Here is a 20,150-nt window from a genome sequence, read left to right on the forward strand (position 1 = left end):
GCTTTCTACGTTACTTGTTTCAACCTGCAAACTTAACTATATATATAATTATTACTAAAATAATTTTTAAATACCTACATACACTAGTATTTCATCCTTTCAGGAAACATTAGTGCAGGTTGTCATGATTACAGCTGGTCGGGAGATTCAAACCTCTCCACAAAGTCATCTTTGACTCCGTTAGCAAGGAACAAACCACACGGCCAACTTTAACCGAAAGAAATATCGCTGAAATTTAAACATTTATTATTAAATGTCGAGACGTTCTTTCATAGTGATCTAATGATTATAACATGATGATCTGCACATGCGTGCTTACTAAAGCGTAGATCACTTTATCTACTTTTATTTCAATTTTGAAGTGCTCAACAATAATAACTGAGTTCTTAAATGGGCTGACGTAATTATTTCTATAATAATTTTTGGAGAAAGAAAGAGAGAGAGAGAGAGAGGGAGAGAGAGGGGGTTGGATAAAATGAATAAAGTTATTTGACAGAGTAGTATGAAAGTGTAGTATCTGCTCTTTCATGAGTAGGAGAGACCCTCCTTTTATTTTATCCCATCCAAAATAGCCTTTTTGGGGAGCTGAATACACTTTTCCCCTTACATTAGAAAAAGAAAAAAAAGGTGATGTGTCTAACTTTGTTCAGACTAGTAAATTGAGACAAACTTTGAAAAATTACTTTCTTTTGTTTTATTGCATATTAGCCCTGTTAGCATTATTTCATGCTAAAAACCACAAATCCATAATGAAAACACTATTTACCCAATTGTATCACATGAATTAGAAACGAGTGTATCTCTACAATGTAAAAGTCTACAAAAGGTTTGAAAAGATACTGTTCAAAGAGAAGATGCATGACTACAGACAAGCCAATAGAAATATGAAACTAACAATAGATAAAGAAACTATCTCACAGATTGTTGCATTTACCTTAGGTTTACTTTCGGCAGCTTTGTAACTCTCGCTTTTCTTACTGTGTCTTTTAGTTCTCACATTCCATGATCGATGCTTCAAAAAAAAAGGAAGAAGAATTCCTGTTTTCTGTGTTGGAATCTATCCATCTAACATTTATCATTGGCTTGTAGAGGCTCTTTTTTTTTCTTTTTTTTTTTTTTAGCTTCTTGCATAAAGTGGTTTCATGCCTTGTCTGGAGCAATTTCTGTTAATAAAATATACATAGCACTTGTGGTTTCTGCTACAAATGACTGCGATGAAGCATTACAACATTGCATATAAATCGGATGAACAGTTCTCAACAAAAACAGACTACTTTTCGCTCCGAAAACTGCGTACCATATCGAATGAAAGCTAGGCTTATCAACACATAACATGTTAAATGCTGCCGTGTAATCTTAAGTGTTTCATATAAATAAAACAATGGAAAAACTTATTAGAACTGGTTATGCAAAAGCATTAAAAGTTAGCGTAAGCAAGGTATGTCTGTAAAAAACAAATGGTGAAAGGATGCATAGGAGAAGATAGTGTAATAACGTATGTTCCTTTACTTCCAGATCAATCAGTTACCTTTTCTTTGTTTTAACTATTAGATTATCAAGGCCAACAACCACTTGAGGATACGATTAATGAGATAGAATGCTTACCAGATACAAGACGGGAAGCACTATGAGATCGATGAATGGTTTGAAAGTTTTATTTCATAGGGGTGTTTTTTTCATAGAAATTTGTGGACATTGGATTTGAAGACTACCATTGTAATCAGCAGGGAAGTAGTCCTGCAGTAATGTGTTCTACAAACGAGAATCGCTTGCAAAGAAGCTCCATCCATGGAAATTCTGCTTGATTATTTGGCATATAAAGGGAGAAAGGAAGTCTTCTTCTGTTGTGATAGAAAGCAAATATTTGCTGTGAATGTCTAAGAAGAAATCAAAGATTAGATCTCAGTCGAGCACTTTCCATAGGAATAAAGATTAAGTAGAGAAAGACTTGCATCTCTTCTTTAAGAGAGCTGTAGGGAGGAGAACAAATCGTCATCCCGACTAGACAAAGTAATGAGAGACATAGAGAATCCTATTTTGCTCTATGTGGTGGTGGTGGGGGGGCATGATGATAATAATCGATAACGTAACGATGATGATAATGATGATGATTCCATAGTCTACGTTGCTATCTATTATACTATTTATGTAGAGCATATTATTCCAAAGTCGTTGTCTTGAAACAACTTCAAAGTTATATCTCTATTCAAAGCCAAGAATCTTTAGAAAGAGCAAATGTACTTTGTTCAGTGCTAACTTAACAGAATATAAACTGTCAACTGGCAATGATGTTGACAAATGAATGAAGAGCCGCAGGACATCGGAGAATAAACTGTTGATGTAAGCTGAGAAAATGGAAGAGTTTGGAATCCAATACACTTATGATTTTGTGCTGATAATAACTTTCCTGTTTACAGAATAATAAAATTGCATATAATAAAACGATATATATATATATATATATATATATATATATATATATATATATATATATATATATATATATATAGAGAGAGAGAGAGAGAGAGAGAGAGAGAGCGAGAGAGAGAGAGAGAGAGTTAAGATAACTTGATGACACTGCTGTTTTTGATGCTGCTTGAAAATGTCAGAACAGTGTGAAACGTGTCTTACACTGTCATGAATAGAAGCCAAAGAAAAGACATTAATATCGTAAAAACGAAAACAAATGGAAATATTCTCCTTCTCTGAAAGACGCTTTTCATATTCGTTTCATTAATTACTATCTCTACTCACCCGGCATTGCCCGGGATGCAGTGAATTCATTTTGATTTTTTAATTTTTATTTGTTTGCTTATTTGTTAAACCTATACGGAAAAAGAAATAAAATTTTAGTTGCAAAGGAGACAACTCTTTTTGTATTCTACTATAAAACTACGAGTTATTCCTCTTGATAATTTTTTTCGGTCATAATTGAATGATATTTCCATTTTACCAGTTGTCTGGGCAGGAATTAAAAGAAACAAGCTGTAGCGAATTATAATGATGATGGTTGCAATAACATGATAAAACAATAAAAACGAAAATGTGTTAGGCAGAATCAATGAGTTAGTATAATAGATAGCAACTATGGAATCGATTATCATCATTACGTTATGAATTATTATCATGCCCCCCCCCCCCGCCATCGCAGAGTGCAAAATACGATTCTCTATGTCTCTCATTACTTTGTCTAGTCGGTATGATTTGTTCTCCTCCCTACAACCCTTTAGGTCTAATTTTTAAAGCCTCACAAAATAAATTTATATGCTAGGCTAGCTGAACTACCCATCTATCCTGCATTTCTCAAATTTTCATCTTCTGCACTATGAGTGAAGTAGCACGTTATGTTCAAATAATCTTATACAATGAACATTGTGTTTTGGCATAAAATAATCACAAAACAAACTACATACTGTAAAACATGCAGACAAAATCTTCTGAAATATTATAGAAGATTTTGGCAAAAGTAGATTAGATAGAATGCAGGTGAGTAAAAATGAATGTAATTAAGATGTAATTAGAAGATGAAAGAGGAGAATGAGATCATCACAAACAGCTAACTGTGGCCTGGAGAAAAATTATTTGGAGAAGAATAGAGAGAGGCCATTTTTTTAATTATTTAGTTTGTTGATAAACATATGACATACACATTATTTCATTTGGCCTAATTTAGTTTTGCTTTCAATTTTGATTGGTGATATCGTTTTATGACATCTAAAGGATATTAATGAATTCTATTTCATCCTTTTCAATTATTATTCTCTCCAATTTGTAGAAATCTCTAGAAGAGGTTTGAATGATCAGTCATTTTTCAGTTTGAAACAGCATTTTCGTCAGTCTGTCAATTTTTGAGTTTCAAATAGCAGTTTCAAGGACTATTTGTATCTGCTGTTCTCATCTTGAGCGTTATTTTTCTTAACGTTTCAGTCAATGTAATCTCCAATATTTTTCGGGTGTCTTGTCAAGATCGAAAATCTTTCTGTCAAATTCGGGAATCTGCACAAAATTTCCAACAGAAGTCTATATTAAATCCACGAGGGTAGCATGCTCTCATTCTGTCATCCATGACCAGGTAGAAGTCCTAAGTAATTTGCAATTCCCCATAGCTTAACTATAAAAGGTTCTGTTTGAGATTCTGTGTAGATTTCCAAGTTCGACCGAAAGATTTACGAGTTCAATGAGTCTAAATAATCCGAATAATAATATTTCAAAAATTCAGAAACAACAATTTCATTGTTAAATGCACAAATTGAATGGGCGCATCTTACGATGGTCAATGCTTGTTCAATTTCAACCATGTTGACTTTCTTTGAACCTAAATACTTTGTTGTATCAAATGAAATCATTTAGCAAAACTTGAAACTTTAATGAAATTCTGTTAGCATAGCTATTTCATTTAATGTTATGACACTAAAAAAAAAAAAAAGAAGAAAATCACAGAGAAAATAATGAAACCCAAGGATTTTCATAGAATGACTCAATCAGAATTAAGTTCACCAAAAAGAAATAAAATGTCGAACAAAGAGAGGGGGGAGGGAGGGAGAGAGAGAGAGAGAGAGAGAGAGAGAGAGAGAGAGAGAGAGAGAGAGCGTGTGTGTGTGTGTGTGTGTGTGTGTGTGTGTGTGTGTGTGTGTGTGTGTGAAACTCTATCCAGACCTACTTGACCCAATTACACCTTTCCAAATCTCACACACTCTATCATACAAATCTTATTTATTATTGGGCGAAATGTAGTAGACTGCAAGCGCAATAATAGCTTGTCTCTATGACTCAGTGAAAAGAATAAAAATATACTAGTAAAATAATCTTATTCACACGAAACCAAGGTCATGCCTATATGGCCTTCCACACAAACCCTTTATGCATGTGTGCAATTGCTATGCAGAACAAAAAAAAAAATTGTATTCACATTTTAAATATCAATTCTGCTAATCTGTATGGAATGATATATTGCCATGTTGTAATAATTGCTAAATTTTAATACATTCAATGGATATAAATTTTGAACGTTTAATCAAACTGAAACACTTGTTCTCTTTTGATCAGAGAGCTTAAAAAACATTGAACCTAATAAGTAATTAGATGGTCAACTATTCGAGAATACCAAGCGCTGTGAGTCTGAAAGGATAAGTGACTGTACAGTCACTTAATCTAATACCTTTTGAAATATATAAATTGATCTTCCCTCTATCTAACTATGTGTGTAATATTGTGGTAATAAGTGATTTGTATTATTCCATAGCATGTTCTTCTATCCCTATTGTAAATATCTAACCAACAGTGTGGACATAAACAGATGTTCATCTTACAGGCCGGTAATAATCAAAATAAAAACAGTGATATAATTAACAAAAAGTGTATTACCAAAAGTATGTTACAGAAGTACACGTCATGATTCTGGGGTCATAACTGCCATGAATTGCTATCCAATAAAACGTTAGATGTAACTATATCTATAGTCTCTGGATAAGTACATTATTCCTGAAATAGGTATATTAGCTTACCCCATAAAAGATATGCAAAGAATTGGCTCATCAGGTAGTGACGTCTCTCAGTAGTGATAATACTGGCTATCATCACTATAATGTTTTCACAGAAAAAAAAAAACAAACAAAAAATTAATGGATTTCTTCTTCTCTGGTTTTGATGTGACCAGCTAGCTTTCTCTCTTTCTTGGTAGCTGTAATAATTGATAATAAATAGAAAAACAAATGCCAAAAAAACTTTGTTGCTCAATGGCAAGATGTTTTTCAGTGCTTTATTCTTTCAGAGCACTGCAAAATTGCATATTCCCATCACTCAATTCCTAAAAGGGTGAACAAAGACAGAGCTCTGAAAAGGGTGGCCGAATTCTGCAGCCAAAGAGAAAGACTTTGATATTTTCTTCACTAGATCTTAGTTCATACTTCCTGTCTGTGACGTCATATTCTTAAACATAGTCCTAACCTCTAACTTGACTTCTTATCGAAAATCCCTGTTCTTGCTTAACTAATCTTCCATTTTAACTTATTTCTGCATACCCTAGACCAATACCATGAGATGGGTAAAATAGGAAACTGTAATATCATGTGTCAGAAGGGCAATCAAGCTAGGAGAAAGTAAACTCTGATATAACAACATTATTACTGTTTACCTCATTGTTTCCGGTTATTTTGTATTTCTTATTACCATTAGAAGAGCAATGCCAGGTTTACTGAAACACAGTAGGAAATTGCGCAACTTTTGCTTCATTATAAACGTTTTATTAGACAAGGAGTCGTTTAAAGGATATCCTTCTCTTTTAAGAGAGAAAGATGCTAACAATTCAGGTGACTGTAAACAAAGCACATTTGAGATTATTGATTTAGAAGATCTAAAAACAAAATCATCTCAAAGGAACGTAAAATAATGAAAATCCACAAAAATTAAAGCATTTATAATACAGCATCAATTGAATATTAATTTAAGCAAAGGTGCAATAATAATAACATGGTGTTCTAAAATGAAATAGATAAAAATCAGCTACATTATCCAAATATAATAAGGTGTGTGATTGGCCTAATATTAATTAATATCATGGCCTATGGAAAGGACTATCCTGAATTCAAATTGACTTTCATCCATAGTCATTAGGCACAAGATTTCCTGAATTTCAATTTCTTATCAGACCCCTTAAGCTTAAGCTTAAAATTTTAGATATTTTCTAGAATCAAAAGCATGTCCTGGATTTTGATCTAAATAAAAATAACGCTTCTAAACATAACTCTACAGGGGGGAAGATAAAAGTGTCACCCTAAAAAAACAACACTACAGCTTTATTTTAAAACTTTTATGGAATAAATCAATTAGTTAATTTGATTATGTAGTAGAGCTGACATCTATTCAATGTAGCCGCCTTCAGCCTCAATCACCACCTCAATACGGAACTGAGAGCATGCCTTTTCCACAAGTGCTGGCAGGAGCTCAGTGAATACTCAGCAGATGGTGGCGATCAGGCCACCTAATTGCACTAGAGGATAACCATACTCTTCACCACATCCAGGTACACTTTAGTGTTGATTTTCAAGCGAAGATGTGAGATGGCATGATGTGGCCCTCACTTGAAACCACACCAAAGATCATAACCATGGCTGGAAACTTTATTTTCATCACCTTGGCACGTCGCTCAAGGTATGAACTGTCCGGATTTGCATTTTGAGGGTGCTGGCAATGGTCCTGTTCTCATAACTTGGATTGGTAAAGAGCATGAGTTGTACAGCAGCACATCTTCCACACTAACGTAATGTATGTGCAATAACCCTTATCCCTGAGTGGCTTCCGGGCCTTGATAAGTGGTGATCACTGTGTAAAAAAAAAAGAAGAAAAAACATCTCCGATCTCACTTGTTAAACATTGTATCACTTTCAGACATGATAGAAGGCTCCTATCGATCTTGGGATCTGTACACAACTAGCCAACTAGTAGATGGCTGCAACAAAAAATAAAATCCATTTTTATCAAACGGAAATGGAATCATGTCATCTTTTCTAGGGCGACAATTTTATCGTTACACTCTGTATTATATTTTAATTTTAATCTTAGCAAGAAGACATTATGGTGGTTTAAAATTGTTCTGTCTGGCGAATTCATTTACCTGTCCTCGAACGGGTATTCTTCTCGTTTGCAGACAAATCAAAATATATTTGGAAAGTGAAAAAAAGAAAAAATAAGAATTTGTACAAAATTTAAAAAAAAAAAAAAAAATTTTTCAACTGCTATATTGTAAAGAAATCTCCTTCACTGTGCAGGTACACTGATTGGTTTTTGTAAGTTGCTATAGCATTAAATAATACTGATTAGGTTATTGAATTTCAGTGAGTATTGGTAACAGGAACATTGCCAGAACCAATAGACAGCCATTATTTAGTGCGTTAATGCTCTACCAAAATTACCTTTTGTTCTACTCTGGAATACACAATTGCAAAAAGCAGTTGAGGAAAACAGCAAACATGTATGGAAGTTGTCATTATTCTACTTAACCAATTGCTGTCTTGTGTGATACAAATTCCAGACAGAATATTGTACTATTGTTAAATTCTGATGCGTTAAAGAGATGGACGAGTGAGTGTATTAACAGTGTCCGCTTTTTCATGAACCAGACATAAAGATGTTTTGTTGATACTTTCATTGGTTAGGTAATCCCCCCCCTCTCTCTCTCTCTCTCTCTCTCTCTCTCTCTCTCTCTATATATATATATATATATATATATATATATATATATATATATATATATATATATATATATAGAGAGAGAGAGAGAGAGAGAGAGAGAGAAAGAAAGAACGAGAGAGAGAGAGAGGGGAGGAGGAAGGGGGAGGAGATATTCGAAGCATTCATAAAAAGGCCAGTCACTCCAATACAAAAAAGAGAGCAAAACAAGAGGAAGTAAAAGTCAGCCGAACCTTTGTTTGAGAGAAGACCTACCACTGGCTAATGAAAATATTAACCTGCAGGAGGGAATAACAAAAAATTGACTGGTGAGCTAGCTAGACTAAACACCAAGTGTAATGAATAAATACAAAGTTACTACCCTTTAAATAAATCCGATCAAATAAAGTATTTTATTAAAGGAATTAACTCAAATTATATTTTTATTGTTCTTAATAACATGGATAAACACTCAACAAAATAGAATGGCTATTCAGATTTAAATATTGAGCTTGTAAGAAGAAACTTATTAATGGACAACAACCATAGCTCACATAGAGGGTGTTTTTCAAGATTTTATTGTTTTCCTTCACCACCACCACCACCACCACCACCACCACCACCACCACCACCACCACCACCATCATCATCATCATCATCATCATCATATTAATAATTGGTTAAACGTCTGTTTTAAATGCTGGCATGCTTGGATGGCTGTATACATGCCTTCATGCTTTTTTATACATATTGTTACTCTTGAACGCGACTCTATATATTTTCTAGTAATATTTAAAAAAAAAACAAAAAGGGAAACTTCAACTCAATTCTTTAATAAACAGGGGCGCGTTCGAAATGAATGTTTCCTTTGAGAACACAATTGAACCATGATACTTGACTTTTTAGCTTTAATTCAAGTGATGATGTAAAAATAATTTCATAAAATCAAAAGTTAGTTCTTTGAGAAGGCAGGGGCCCATTCGAAATTAATATTTCTGTCCAGAGCACAATTGGACCATGATACTTGATTTCTGCATTTTAAACTTTAAGTGAAGTCATTATTTACAGATAATTTTATAAAATCAACAATAGATTTTCTACAGTACAATGTAGACCACAACGTATTGTGGACTAAGTCTCTGCAGGAAGGCATGTAAAGCCCCCCTTCCCACTGGCAGGGAGTCCCTAACTAGAGCCAGTAATTAATCGATTTGATTAAAAAATAGGTGATTTCACTGACTCTGATGACAATAAAAGTATGGAAGGGTGGAATCATTTTTATTCTCATTCAATTCCAGACAACGTCGGGTCTCCCCGTTAGTATATATATATATATATATATATATATATATATATATATATATATATATATATATATATATATATATATATATATTATTGCATTTTCGCCCCAAACAAGGAACAGTGCCACTTTGATGTAGGAGGCTACTATCTGGGACATAATTTGTAGGGGTACTATGTAGGGAGTTGAGCAGAAAGTGTTTACATTAGAATTAAACTTTTGCATGTCGGTACAGTCAGGGAAGCAAGGACCCAGAAGGGAATTCCAAAGTCTAAAAGTCCTAGGGAAGAAACTATTAGAATAGAATGCTTTCTTACATCTAGGGATTTCTACTGTGTAGGGGTGGGATTTTGCTGCGTGTCGGATATATTTTTCCGTCAAAGGGGCACAAGGGGTTGTAGTTCGTCAGAGCATCCACCATTAAAATACTTGTAAAACAGATAGAGGGATGCAACATTTCGTTAATGGGACAGTGGCTGAAACCTAGTTTATATATATATATATATATATATATATATATATATATATATATATATATATATATATATATATATATATATATATATATATAAATTCAGGTTTGAGATGTTCAAAAGTAGGGACTGATGAATACAACGAAGTTGTTATATATTGCTCGATAACAAGCAAAATATTTTTGATTATTTATTCGAGGGTAAACAGTTACATATGGTCGCTACAAACAGCAATCTGTTTCAGTCAATGAGACTTCGTCAGGGACCCTGAACCATTCGACGCCATAGACAAAAAGAAAAGACTGAGCTCTTAAAAAAAGAAACTATGAAAGTTGCGAGCTTTATAAAAAAGAAGGATAAAAAATGGAGAAATCGCATTTCAACCTTTTTGGAAAATTGTTCAAAAAGAGCTACGGCTGCAATATAAATTTAAAATGATTAAAGTGGGTCGTAATTTTACCGGAACAGTGAATTGTGTTAGTGGGTGGGGGAGTCTGTTTATAAACTAATTTTGAGTGTCCAAAAAGGAATTTAAAGTAATTTAAATCTAAACATTATTAGCGAAATATTGGACTTACAAGAAAAAAAAAAAGTAAATAAAAAAAATGATTTTATCATTTTATCCGACACTTCAAAGTTTTCAAATTTCTCATTTAAATTTTATTCAAACATAAGTGTCTTACAAAAAGTGTGTGACCATCTTTTACTTTAAATTCCTGATCGAAACTGGAGCATAACACGCGTGGACCCACCGGAGCAGCACGTACATTTCTTCTTTCTTTTATTCCGAGGCATTGCCTCCATCATAACACCAAAATGAAGAAAAAGAAAAAAAATCACGGACCGGACTTACTACCCTGAAGAGGCTATTTATTAGCGAAATATTGGACTTACAAGAAAAAAAAGTAAATAAAAAAATGATTTTATCATTTTATCCGACACTTCAAAGTTTTCAAATTTCTCATTAATATATATATATATATATATATATATATATATATATATATATATATATATATATATATATATATATACACAGAGACTAATCAAGTCTAACATAAGGTTAAATCAGTACGCAAGAAACTCATGTTTCAATAATCTTCCAAGTGGACACGGCTTAAAAATCTGTATTTAAGCTGTTTGTGTTCTTACAGATAATAAAAACACATGGCACAGCGTCTCTTCCCGTAATGCTCCAGGTGAATCTCTCAGCTACCTGCACCTTGGGTCCACTCTCGTCCTGCAGATTTATACTATCCGTATAAGTCATATGACATGAATATAAAAACTAATGTTACTATTGGGCGCACATATTTATTATGATTATTACTGGGGCTATAACAACAGCATATTCTTTTTCTGGTTTTGATTCTGAGGTATACATCGATTAATACCTTGTATGTTTTTTATGCATAGTGATGTGGTTCTCGATTGATTAATTGTTTCTGTGCCGGATATATACTCGAGAGTCAAAACAATGAAAAGAATATGCTGTTGTCATAGCTCTAATTATTACATGATATCATTTAAAAATTGGAACAAATCTTTTAACAATAACATTTTCCTTAACGTATGTTGCTTTTGTAAAACACAAACTACGTTATGTAATGGAAGAACAGAGAGTTATACTCTTTTATTTTCTCAAAATATATTTTTTTGTTCTGAACAAGGGAAAGTGAGTCTGTAACGGACAAATACAAAGTTACCAACCTTAAGAAAAATGGTGGCTATACGAAAATAAATCTGACCAAATAAATTATTTTATTAAAGGAATTAACTCAAAGTACACGTTTATTGTTTTTAACCACATGGACCGATGCTTAGCAAAATAGGACGGCTTTTCAGATTTAAATATTAATTTTGTAGGGAGAAATTTATTAATGCACAACAAGCAAGAATCCAACCGACTTTACTTTATTATACAAATGACGACAATGATTAAAATTTTAATTAAATTTTATTTATTTAACTACTACATATCCTATTTCTAAATTACGAGTTGCTTCCAACTGGGTTATTCAATAAGTAGAATAAGTACTTTTCTATATTGTGATATTATATAACAATGCACACTGATATAACTAATTTCCTCCATGCTGATATATATATATATATATATATATATATATATATATATATATATATATATATATATATATATATATATATATATTTAAAAAAATAACCAAGTCTGGCAGAAGACTAAATCTATGAGTAAGAAACTTATGTCTTAATGACTTTCCAACTTGTCTGCCTTGAATATAAGTTTTTTTAGTTGTTGGTATCTTTACAGGTGAATATAAAAACACATAGTACACCATCTTTTTAGAAAATTAAAACACTATGTTTTAACAATAGCATTTTCCTTAATGTCTACTGTTTTGTAAGGCATAAAATATGCGATGTTCTTATATAGTATCTTGTAGCATCTTATATAGTATGCAAAAAGGGTCTGAGCGATAAGATTTGGTTTTTGGATCGGTCTGGGTACATTGAAATCCCTTTAATTAATGCATTTAAATCATGAACAACGGACAAAATACTTGTATCAAATTATTACAGAACAATTTTATGAAAATAAAATAACAAGCAATTTTATTAGACTATGGTCTGAATCACTTAATGGACGCCAACTCAACTGTTTGGAGATTTTTAATTTTACCAGCATTTCTGATTTTCCTTTTATTTTAAGCTTTTAGCTGCTGGCTTTTTGTTTCATATAACTGTTGGGGGATCAGCTAGATTAAAGATAATGATAGCAATTACCTATTTATGGCACTCTTAATGCACATGAATATTACTGCATATTCGACACATTTTCAAAATATGCAAATCTGTTAAGTTTAACTGCCATCTTGAATAAATATTGTGATTATTCAATTCAATGACTTTTCGTTAATATCACACACACACACACACACACACACACACACACACACACACACACACACACACACACACACACACACACACGTTAGTGTTGGGAAATAATTAGTGTCTAATTTTCAATACCAGAAACGATTTTTTTGCTTTTGTTTTTTGTTCGATTTGTTTAAAACTCAGCTTCCCACTGCTCGTATTAATGATAACATGACAAATATTTATTGATTTTAAACTACCAGTAAAACTAAAATCCATGCAAAAATCCTCACGAGTGTTTTTTACATTTGCGAAAATATAAGTACATATATAATCAGAAAACTAAACCCCCCCCCAAAAAAAAAACCAACAAAACAAAAAAAACAACTATATACTAAATATTTGGAGATTTTAAAAGAATTGGAATCAGAATCAGTAATTGTATCGGAATTGCTAAAAATATCAGAATCTTCCCATCACTAATATATATATATATATATATATACATATATATATATAATGATGAAAGTATAGACATTCACCAAAATTTTAAAAATTAAAAATTAATAAAAAAAAAAAATTAAAAATTAACAGAAGTTATGATTGTAACTGATTCTTTCATTTGGTCATTGGAATATCAGTATATCTGCCCTGAATCTGTAAGCATAACTTCATTGAGTTTGTTATTTGTAACAATTTAGTCAATATTATAACAGGTATATACTTTAAGAATACATATTTTTATGTAAATTTTAGTCTTTCTTTCTCTCTCTATTTCATATCATACTATACAATAATTCACTTACACAGAATATCAAGTTTTTATTTTTTTTCTATAGCAAAGTAAACAAGTTGACAAAGAGAAGTAATGGCTGATGATAGTGATGATGGTGATCATCATCATTATGATGAAGAACACAGCAATATGATATTAACATTAACTGCAACAATTCATGAATAGTGATTTTGGTTGGGAACAAGGTATAGAATCTCTTCTGATACTATATTTAATCTTTTCCGTCCTCGGTCTGAGAAGGAAAGGCTAATTCCTTCTTAGACTAAGCCAATTTTTATTTTGTTCTAATCCAGTGCTCCTTTAGGGGTGCTAAATTTTCCTCACATTAAAAACCGACCTCGTTTCTAATTTTGTTCTCGGGTAGGTGGGTGGGTGGCGGCTTAGTAACAATCTTGGAAATTTCACGGTTAATAATAAAAAAAAAAAATGATAGGAAGTTATAAGAAAAGAGGGACATGGAAAGGTAACAGATTAAGTAGGTAGATTTGTAGGTACATGAAGCTGAACTTGTTTTATATACTTGCCTTCGCACGAAGGTAAAGTTAGACACAAGGTCGATTTAATATGGAGAATTCAGCTCTCCCAAAAGTGGACTCTAAATTTGGTAAAACAAAACCTGTAAATAAAACTGATCTTTACCAACAGAGGTTTTTTAATGAAATAAATTTAAAATAAAAATAGACATGTTACACTTTCTTTGGGGGAAAAAAAAAAGATATTACCAAAAAGAAGTAGCCATCTGCAGGTGGTCTCCATTAATTTTCAACTTTGAGTACCTTTAAAAGTACCCGACCTGAATACTTAAATATTCTAACATGAGTTCAGAAATAAAGATCAAACTTACTACTATAATATATAATTAGTAAATTATTTCATTTTTAATAGAAAAATCGACCTTTAAATTTTTATCCAGCGTTTTGGACTAAGATCAAAGTGTACTCCATTTTTATCCTTCCCAAATTGTGATTATCTTTGAAGGATATCATCTACTCTCAAACTCCACCTAATCCTTTAACTCACACTTGAATCCCACTCCCACTAAGAGATTTACCGGTTTGTTTAAAGAAAGGATCTTACAAACGTTAGTTTATTTTGTTTATTCGGTTTTTTTTCTTTTGCGGGTCTATTTTTCTAATGAAATTGTAAATATCTTTTTATCTATTGTAAAGAAATATTATTTAAAACTATTTGGGATATCTCAAATAGGACAGTCCATCATGTAAATGCGGTATTGTGGTGACTACTGAAAACGAAAGTAATGGGCAAGTGTGTAAATAATGAAAAATAGAGTGCTTGACGAATTAGTCAAAATGCATGTCATTATCAGTAGGATAAACAGAGAATTACTACCGATCTCCATTTTTGATGGCCTTGTGCCTAATTTGTAAAATTCGTTTAATTTTTTTTTCAATTTAAAGTGCAGTAACTATTCTGCTCTTAAAAAAAAATGCTCTCAATACAGAGTGGCCGTTTTGAGAGGGGGGGGTCCTATTCTCTATCATATTAACAAGAAAACGATATTGTATCTAACTTTGCGAAATGGGGGAGATAAATTGCGAAATGGAGGAGATAAGTAATAGGAGATACATGTCCATATTACTTGCCTCCCACTTCTCCGACGATGGTATGGGTAGACAGAAAGTCGATTTTTAATGTGGGGGGAAAAAATCAAAATGTCCAAAAAGGGCACTCCTGATTGAGACAAAAATTTTAATTGCCTCAATATTAGACAGATACTACACTTTATTCCTAGCAAAAAAAAAAAAAAAAAAGAAGATACATGTCAAGTACATTTTAAATTCCATAATAATAAAAAAAATAAAGTTTAATACAAAATAAAGGGTTTTCTGTCCGTGGAACACATTGCCGCAGAAGTGCTTCCCGACTGATTATAACTTGATTATCATCAAATTCAATTATCAACAAATTCTTGTCAAAAATCGCCCCATAAATGATAATCAGTTAATAACATTAATCAATATTAGTGCGCATATAATGTTCCATCATCTTTCATCTGGCACTCTTTTTCGTCTCGTTATTCCTTATCCCCGAGTGGCTCTTGGCCTTGATGAGTAGTGATGCAATAGTAAAAGAATCCTAAGAATCTTGTGGAAATAATCTCCAACTTTAAATTTTAGAATGATTATTAAAAAAAAAAAGTTTTGCTTTTTACGCGTTCTTTTCTTACCTGAAAGCTTGGAAGCATACAGGTAAGTATTCCTGCATGTGTCACGCTCGGTGGTGTACTTCGAAGCTAGCAGAAATTGAATAATAATAACAGTTAGTTCTCCGTTTCCCTTTTTCCTCTTTTAGCAGTGGCTGGCACTTCCAGAGTGAGTGGCCTCTGTAAAATGTCTCCTATTCGTCCTGCTTTTTATTTTCCAGATTCTAAAAAAAAAAATATAAACAGGGGCCTCAGCTTAACACTACCAGGATGAAAATCTAACTCTTAATCATTTCTATACGCTTCTGAGTAAGATCTTTTTTTTTTCGCAAGTTGTAAGCGATGAAGAAGTCCTGCAACAGGTAAGGTATGGATGAAGATGCGGAGGTGGGTGTCTGGATGCTTGATGAAAAAACGTTATGTCAGACAAATCAAATGCCTGTGTTCAACGGCGTGACGAGTCCACTAAGTATCAATCATTCTCCCTCTTTTTCTCATCCCAATCATTTAATTTTTCTTTTCCTCTTTTAAAAATATTTTGCAATCGGTGATTTAAAAGAGTCCACACTAGAATTGATGTAAGCGTACAAACATATACTTCGACTCTAAGATTACGAATGTTAGTTTAAAAATCAATTAAAGAAAAATAAATTATTTTCATATTCTTTATTAGTTGCATTACTTGACATTATTAAAGTATTACGTTTTATCATTTATATGATTATATTTATATTATTAGTATATTACTTATTTATATTATTTATATTATTATATTTGTATTATTAGTGTATTACTTTTTATTATTTATATTATTATATTATATTATTAGTGTATTAATTATTTATATTAGTATATTTATATTATTAGTGTATTACTTTTTATTATTTATATTATTATATTATATTATTAGTGTATTAATTATTTATATTATTATATTTATATTATTAGTGTATTAATTTTTATTATTTATATTATTATATTATATTATTAGTGTATTAATTATTTATATTATTATATTTATATTATTAGTGTATTACTTTTTATTATTTATATTATTATATTTATATTATTAGTGTATTAATTATTTATATTATTATATTTATATTATTAGTGTATTACTTTTTATTATTTATATTATTATATTATATTATTAGTGTATTAATTATTTATATTATTATATTTATATTATTAGTGTATTACTTTTTATTATTTATATTATTATATTATACTATTAGTGTATTAATTATTTATATTATTATATTTATATTATTAGTGTATTACTTTTTATTATTTATATGATTATATTTATATTATTAGTGTATTAATTATTTATATGATTTATATTATTATATTTATATTATTAGTGTATTACTTTTTATTATTTATATTATTATATTATATTATTAGTGTATTAATTATTTATATTATTATATTATATTATTAGTGTATTACTTTTTATTATTTATATTATTATATTATATTATTAGTGTATTAATTATTTATATTATTATATTATATTATTAGTGCATTACTTTTTATTATTTATATGATTATATTTATATTATTAGTGCATTACGTTTTAACATTTATATGATTATATTTATATTATTAGTGTATTAATTATTTATATGATTTATATTATTATATTTATATTATTAGTGTATTACTTATTTATATGATTATATTTATATTATTAGTGTATTACTTTTTATTATTTATATGATTATATTTATATTATTAGTGTATTAATTATTTATATGATTTATATTATTATATTTATATTATTAGTATATTACTTATTTATATTATTATATTTATATTATTAGTGTATTGCTTTTTATTATTTATATGATTATATTTATATTATTAGTGCATTACGTTTTAACATTTATATGATTATATTTATATTATTAGTGTATTAATTATTTATATTATTTATATTATATTTATATTATTAGTGTATTAATTATTTATATTATTATATTTATATTATTAGTGTATTACTTTTTATTATTTATATTATTATATTTATATTATTAGTGTATTACTTATTTATATTATTATATTTATATTATTAGTATATTACTTTTATTATTTATATTATTATATTTATATTATTAGTGTATTACTTATTTATATTATTATATTTATATTATTAGTGTATTACTTTTATTATTTATATTATTATATTTATATTATTGGTGTATTACATTTATTATTTATATTATTATATTTATATTATTAGTGTATTACCTTTTATTATTTATATTATTATATTTATATTATTAGTGCATTAATTTTTATTATTTATATTATTATATTTATATTATGAGAGTATTACATATTTATATTATTATATTTATATTATTAGTGTATTACCTTTTATTATTTATATTATTATATTTATATTATTAGTGCATTAATTTTTATTATTTATATTATTATATTTATATTATTAGTGCATTACTTTTTATTATTTATATTATTATATGTATATTATTAGTGTATTACTTATTTATATTATTATATTTATATTATTAGTGCATTACTTTTTATTATTTATATTATTATATTTATATTATTAGTGTATTACTTATTTATATTATTATATTTATATTATTTTTTTACTTTTTTTTATTACTGCTGTTTTGTTTGGTACTTGTGAGTTATCTGTCGACGCTTTGTCACATACTAAACGATCTGTACATCACCCGAAGCTTGATTTAGAATCTTGACCGTCACCCCTGGATTATGAGTTAGAGCCGAATTTAGGGTCGCGATCACCACCTCTTAGTTAAGGTAAATGAATAGTTACCTCTTAAACCCTCCCAAGTTTAAATATGGCGCCACACGCTTCTTGCTTTTCAAGGTTGTAACTTTTCAGTTTCATGTGTAATAGTAGAAGTTGGTAAAAATGTGACCGAATGTAAAGCATAAAAAAGTGAATGTTTGCTGGTCGTTGATTTGTTGTATTTAAAGAATAAAATTAAAAAGTTTTTTAATATTTTATCAACAAAATGAATAAAATATCACTCACTTATTTTTTAAAATCAATTATTTTTTCTCGTTGTTATTTTTGTCTGTGTCTTTTTATTACCTGTAAAGCCGATTATAAGCATCGGCCTCTGCAGAGCACTTATTATTATTGTTATTGTTATTATTATTATTATTATTATTATTATTATTATTGTTATTGTTATTATTATTATTGTTATTATTATTATTGTTATTATTATTATTGTTATTATTATTGTTATTATTATTATTATTATTATTGTTATTATTATTATTGTTATTATTATTATTATTGTTATTATTATTATTGTTATTATTATTATTATTATTAATATTGTTATTATTATTGTTATTATTATTATTATTGTTATTATTATTATTATTATTGTTATTATTATTATTATTATTGTTATTGTTATTATTATTATTATTGTTGTTATTATTATTATTGTTATTATTATTATTGTTATTATTATTATTGTTGTTTTTGTTGTTGAAGAAGAAGAAGAAGAAGAAGAAGAAGAAGAAGAAGAAGAAGAAGAAGAAGAAGAAGAAGAAGAAGAAGAAGAAGAATATGTCCCCGCTTTTTAACTTAAATTTTCTATTCTCGGTAATAATGGTAAATAACAAAATCGCGTTAACAGCAGACAGGTGAAAACGAACTCGAAAGAATATGTTAAATATCAACAAGAAATATGCTGGCCTTATGCCATATGTATGTTGTTCTGTTGTTGTTATAGGAAACAACGTTCCAATATTCCAGTTTACAAGTCCAAGTCGAAAATCTCGATATTGCAACTTCTTATTTCGATTATTTCATGCGCGTTTTTTTTTAAATACATTTTTATTGGTGAGAATGGGGGTTTCTTTTTGTTTGTTGGTTTGTTTTTGTCGTATAAACTAGAAATTAGAGAATATTATTTTGATGAGTTTTTTTTTTTTTTTTTTTTTTTTTAGTTTATATATTATTCTAGTGGTTAGAAATGCTTGAGAAGCGAAGAAGCGATGAGATATATATGTACGTACGATGTATGTACAGAGCAAAATGATATAATTCCGCAGGTGCTTGTTGCTGTTCTTAGTGTAAAAAAAAAAAAAAATGAAAAAAATGCAACAAACAAACAAAAACATTAGCGACTTTTTTCTTTTTATTCCGAAGAAAAGAAGACGGTTGTTCTGCCGTTGTATACAGAAATTGTCATCGCGAACAGAACGAGACGAGTTAGTTAGAGAGACGAGAAGAAGAGGAGAGGTTTTGTTGCGCGTGAAATGGATATTAGCAGTATCAATACATTAGGAAGAGAAAATTAAAGGAAATGGAAGATTAAGGTATAGAAAGAAAACGATACAAAGAAGACGAAGAGCTGGAAATAA

The 20,150-nt window shown here is 29.6% G+C and overlaps 1 protein-coding gene across 7 annotated transcripts in view; it reads right to left on the reverse strand.

The window, feature by feature from the left end:
* The window catches only part of LOC145265262 (kelch-like protein 5), an 879,607-nt gene that overhangs the window by 497,132 nt on the left and 362,325 nt on the right, over positions 1 to 20,150 (reverse strand). For 2 of the 7 annotated variants that reach the window (XM_080121361.1, XM_080121212.1), the window contains exon 1: positions 15,786 to 16,086. The exons of 3 other annotated variants lie outside the window; for them this stretch is intronic. In XM_080121361.1, coding sequence (XP_079977487.1) covers positions 15,786 to 15,803 — 18 coding nt within the window. In that variant the 5' untranslated portion in view covers positions 15,804 to 16,086. Of the gene's footprint in view, positions 1 to 15,785; positions 16,369 to 20,150 lie in introns of those variants that run through there. 2 more of the 7 variants (XM_080121533.1, XM_080121282.1) reach the window with 2 other exon arrangements.

The sequence above is a fragment of the Euprymna scolopes genome, chromosome 1, assembly GCF_053919585.1.
Source record: "Euprymna scolopes isolate OS-2025 chromosome 1, ASM5391958v1, whole genome shotgun sequence".
Taxonomy (NCBI): domain Eukaryota; kingdom Metazoa; phylum Mollusca; class Cephalopoda; order Sepiida; family Sepiolidae; genus Euprymna; species Euprymna scolopes.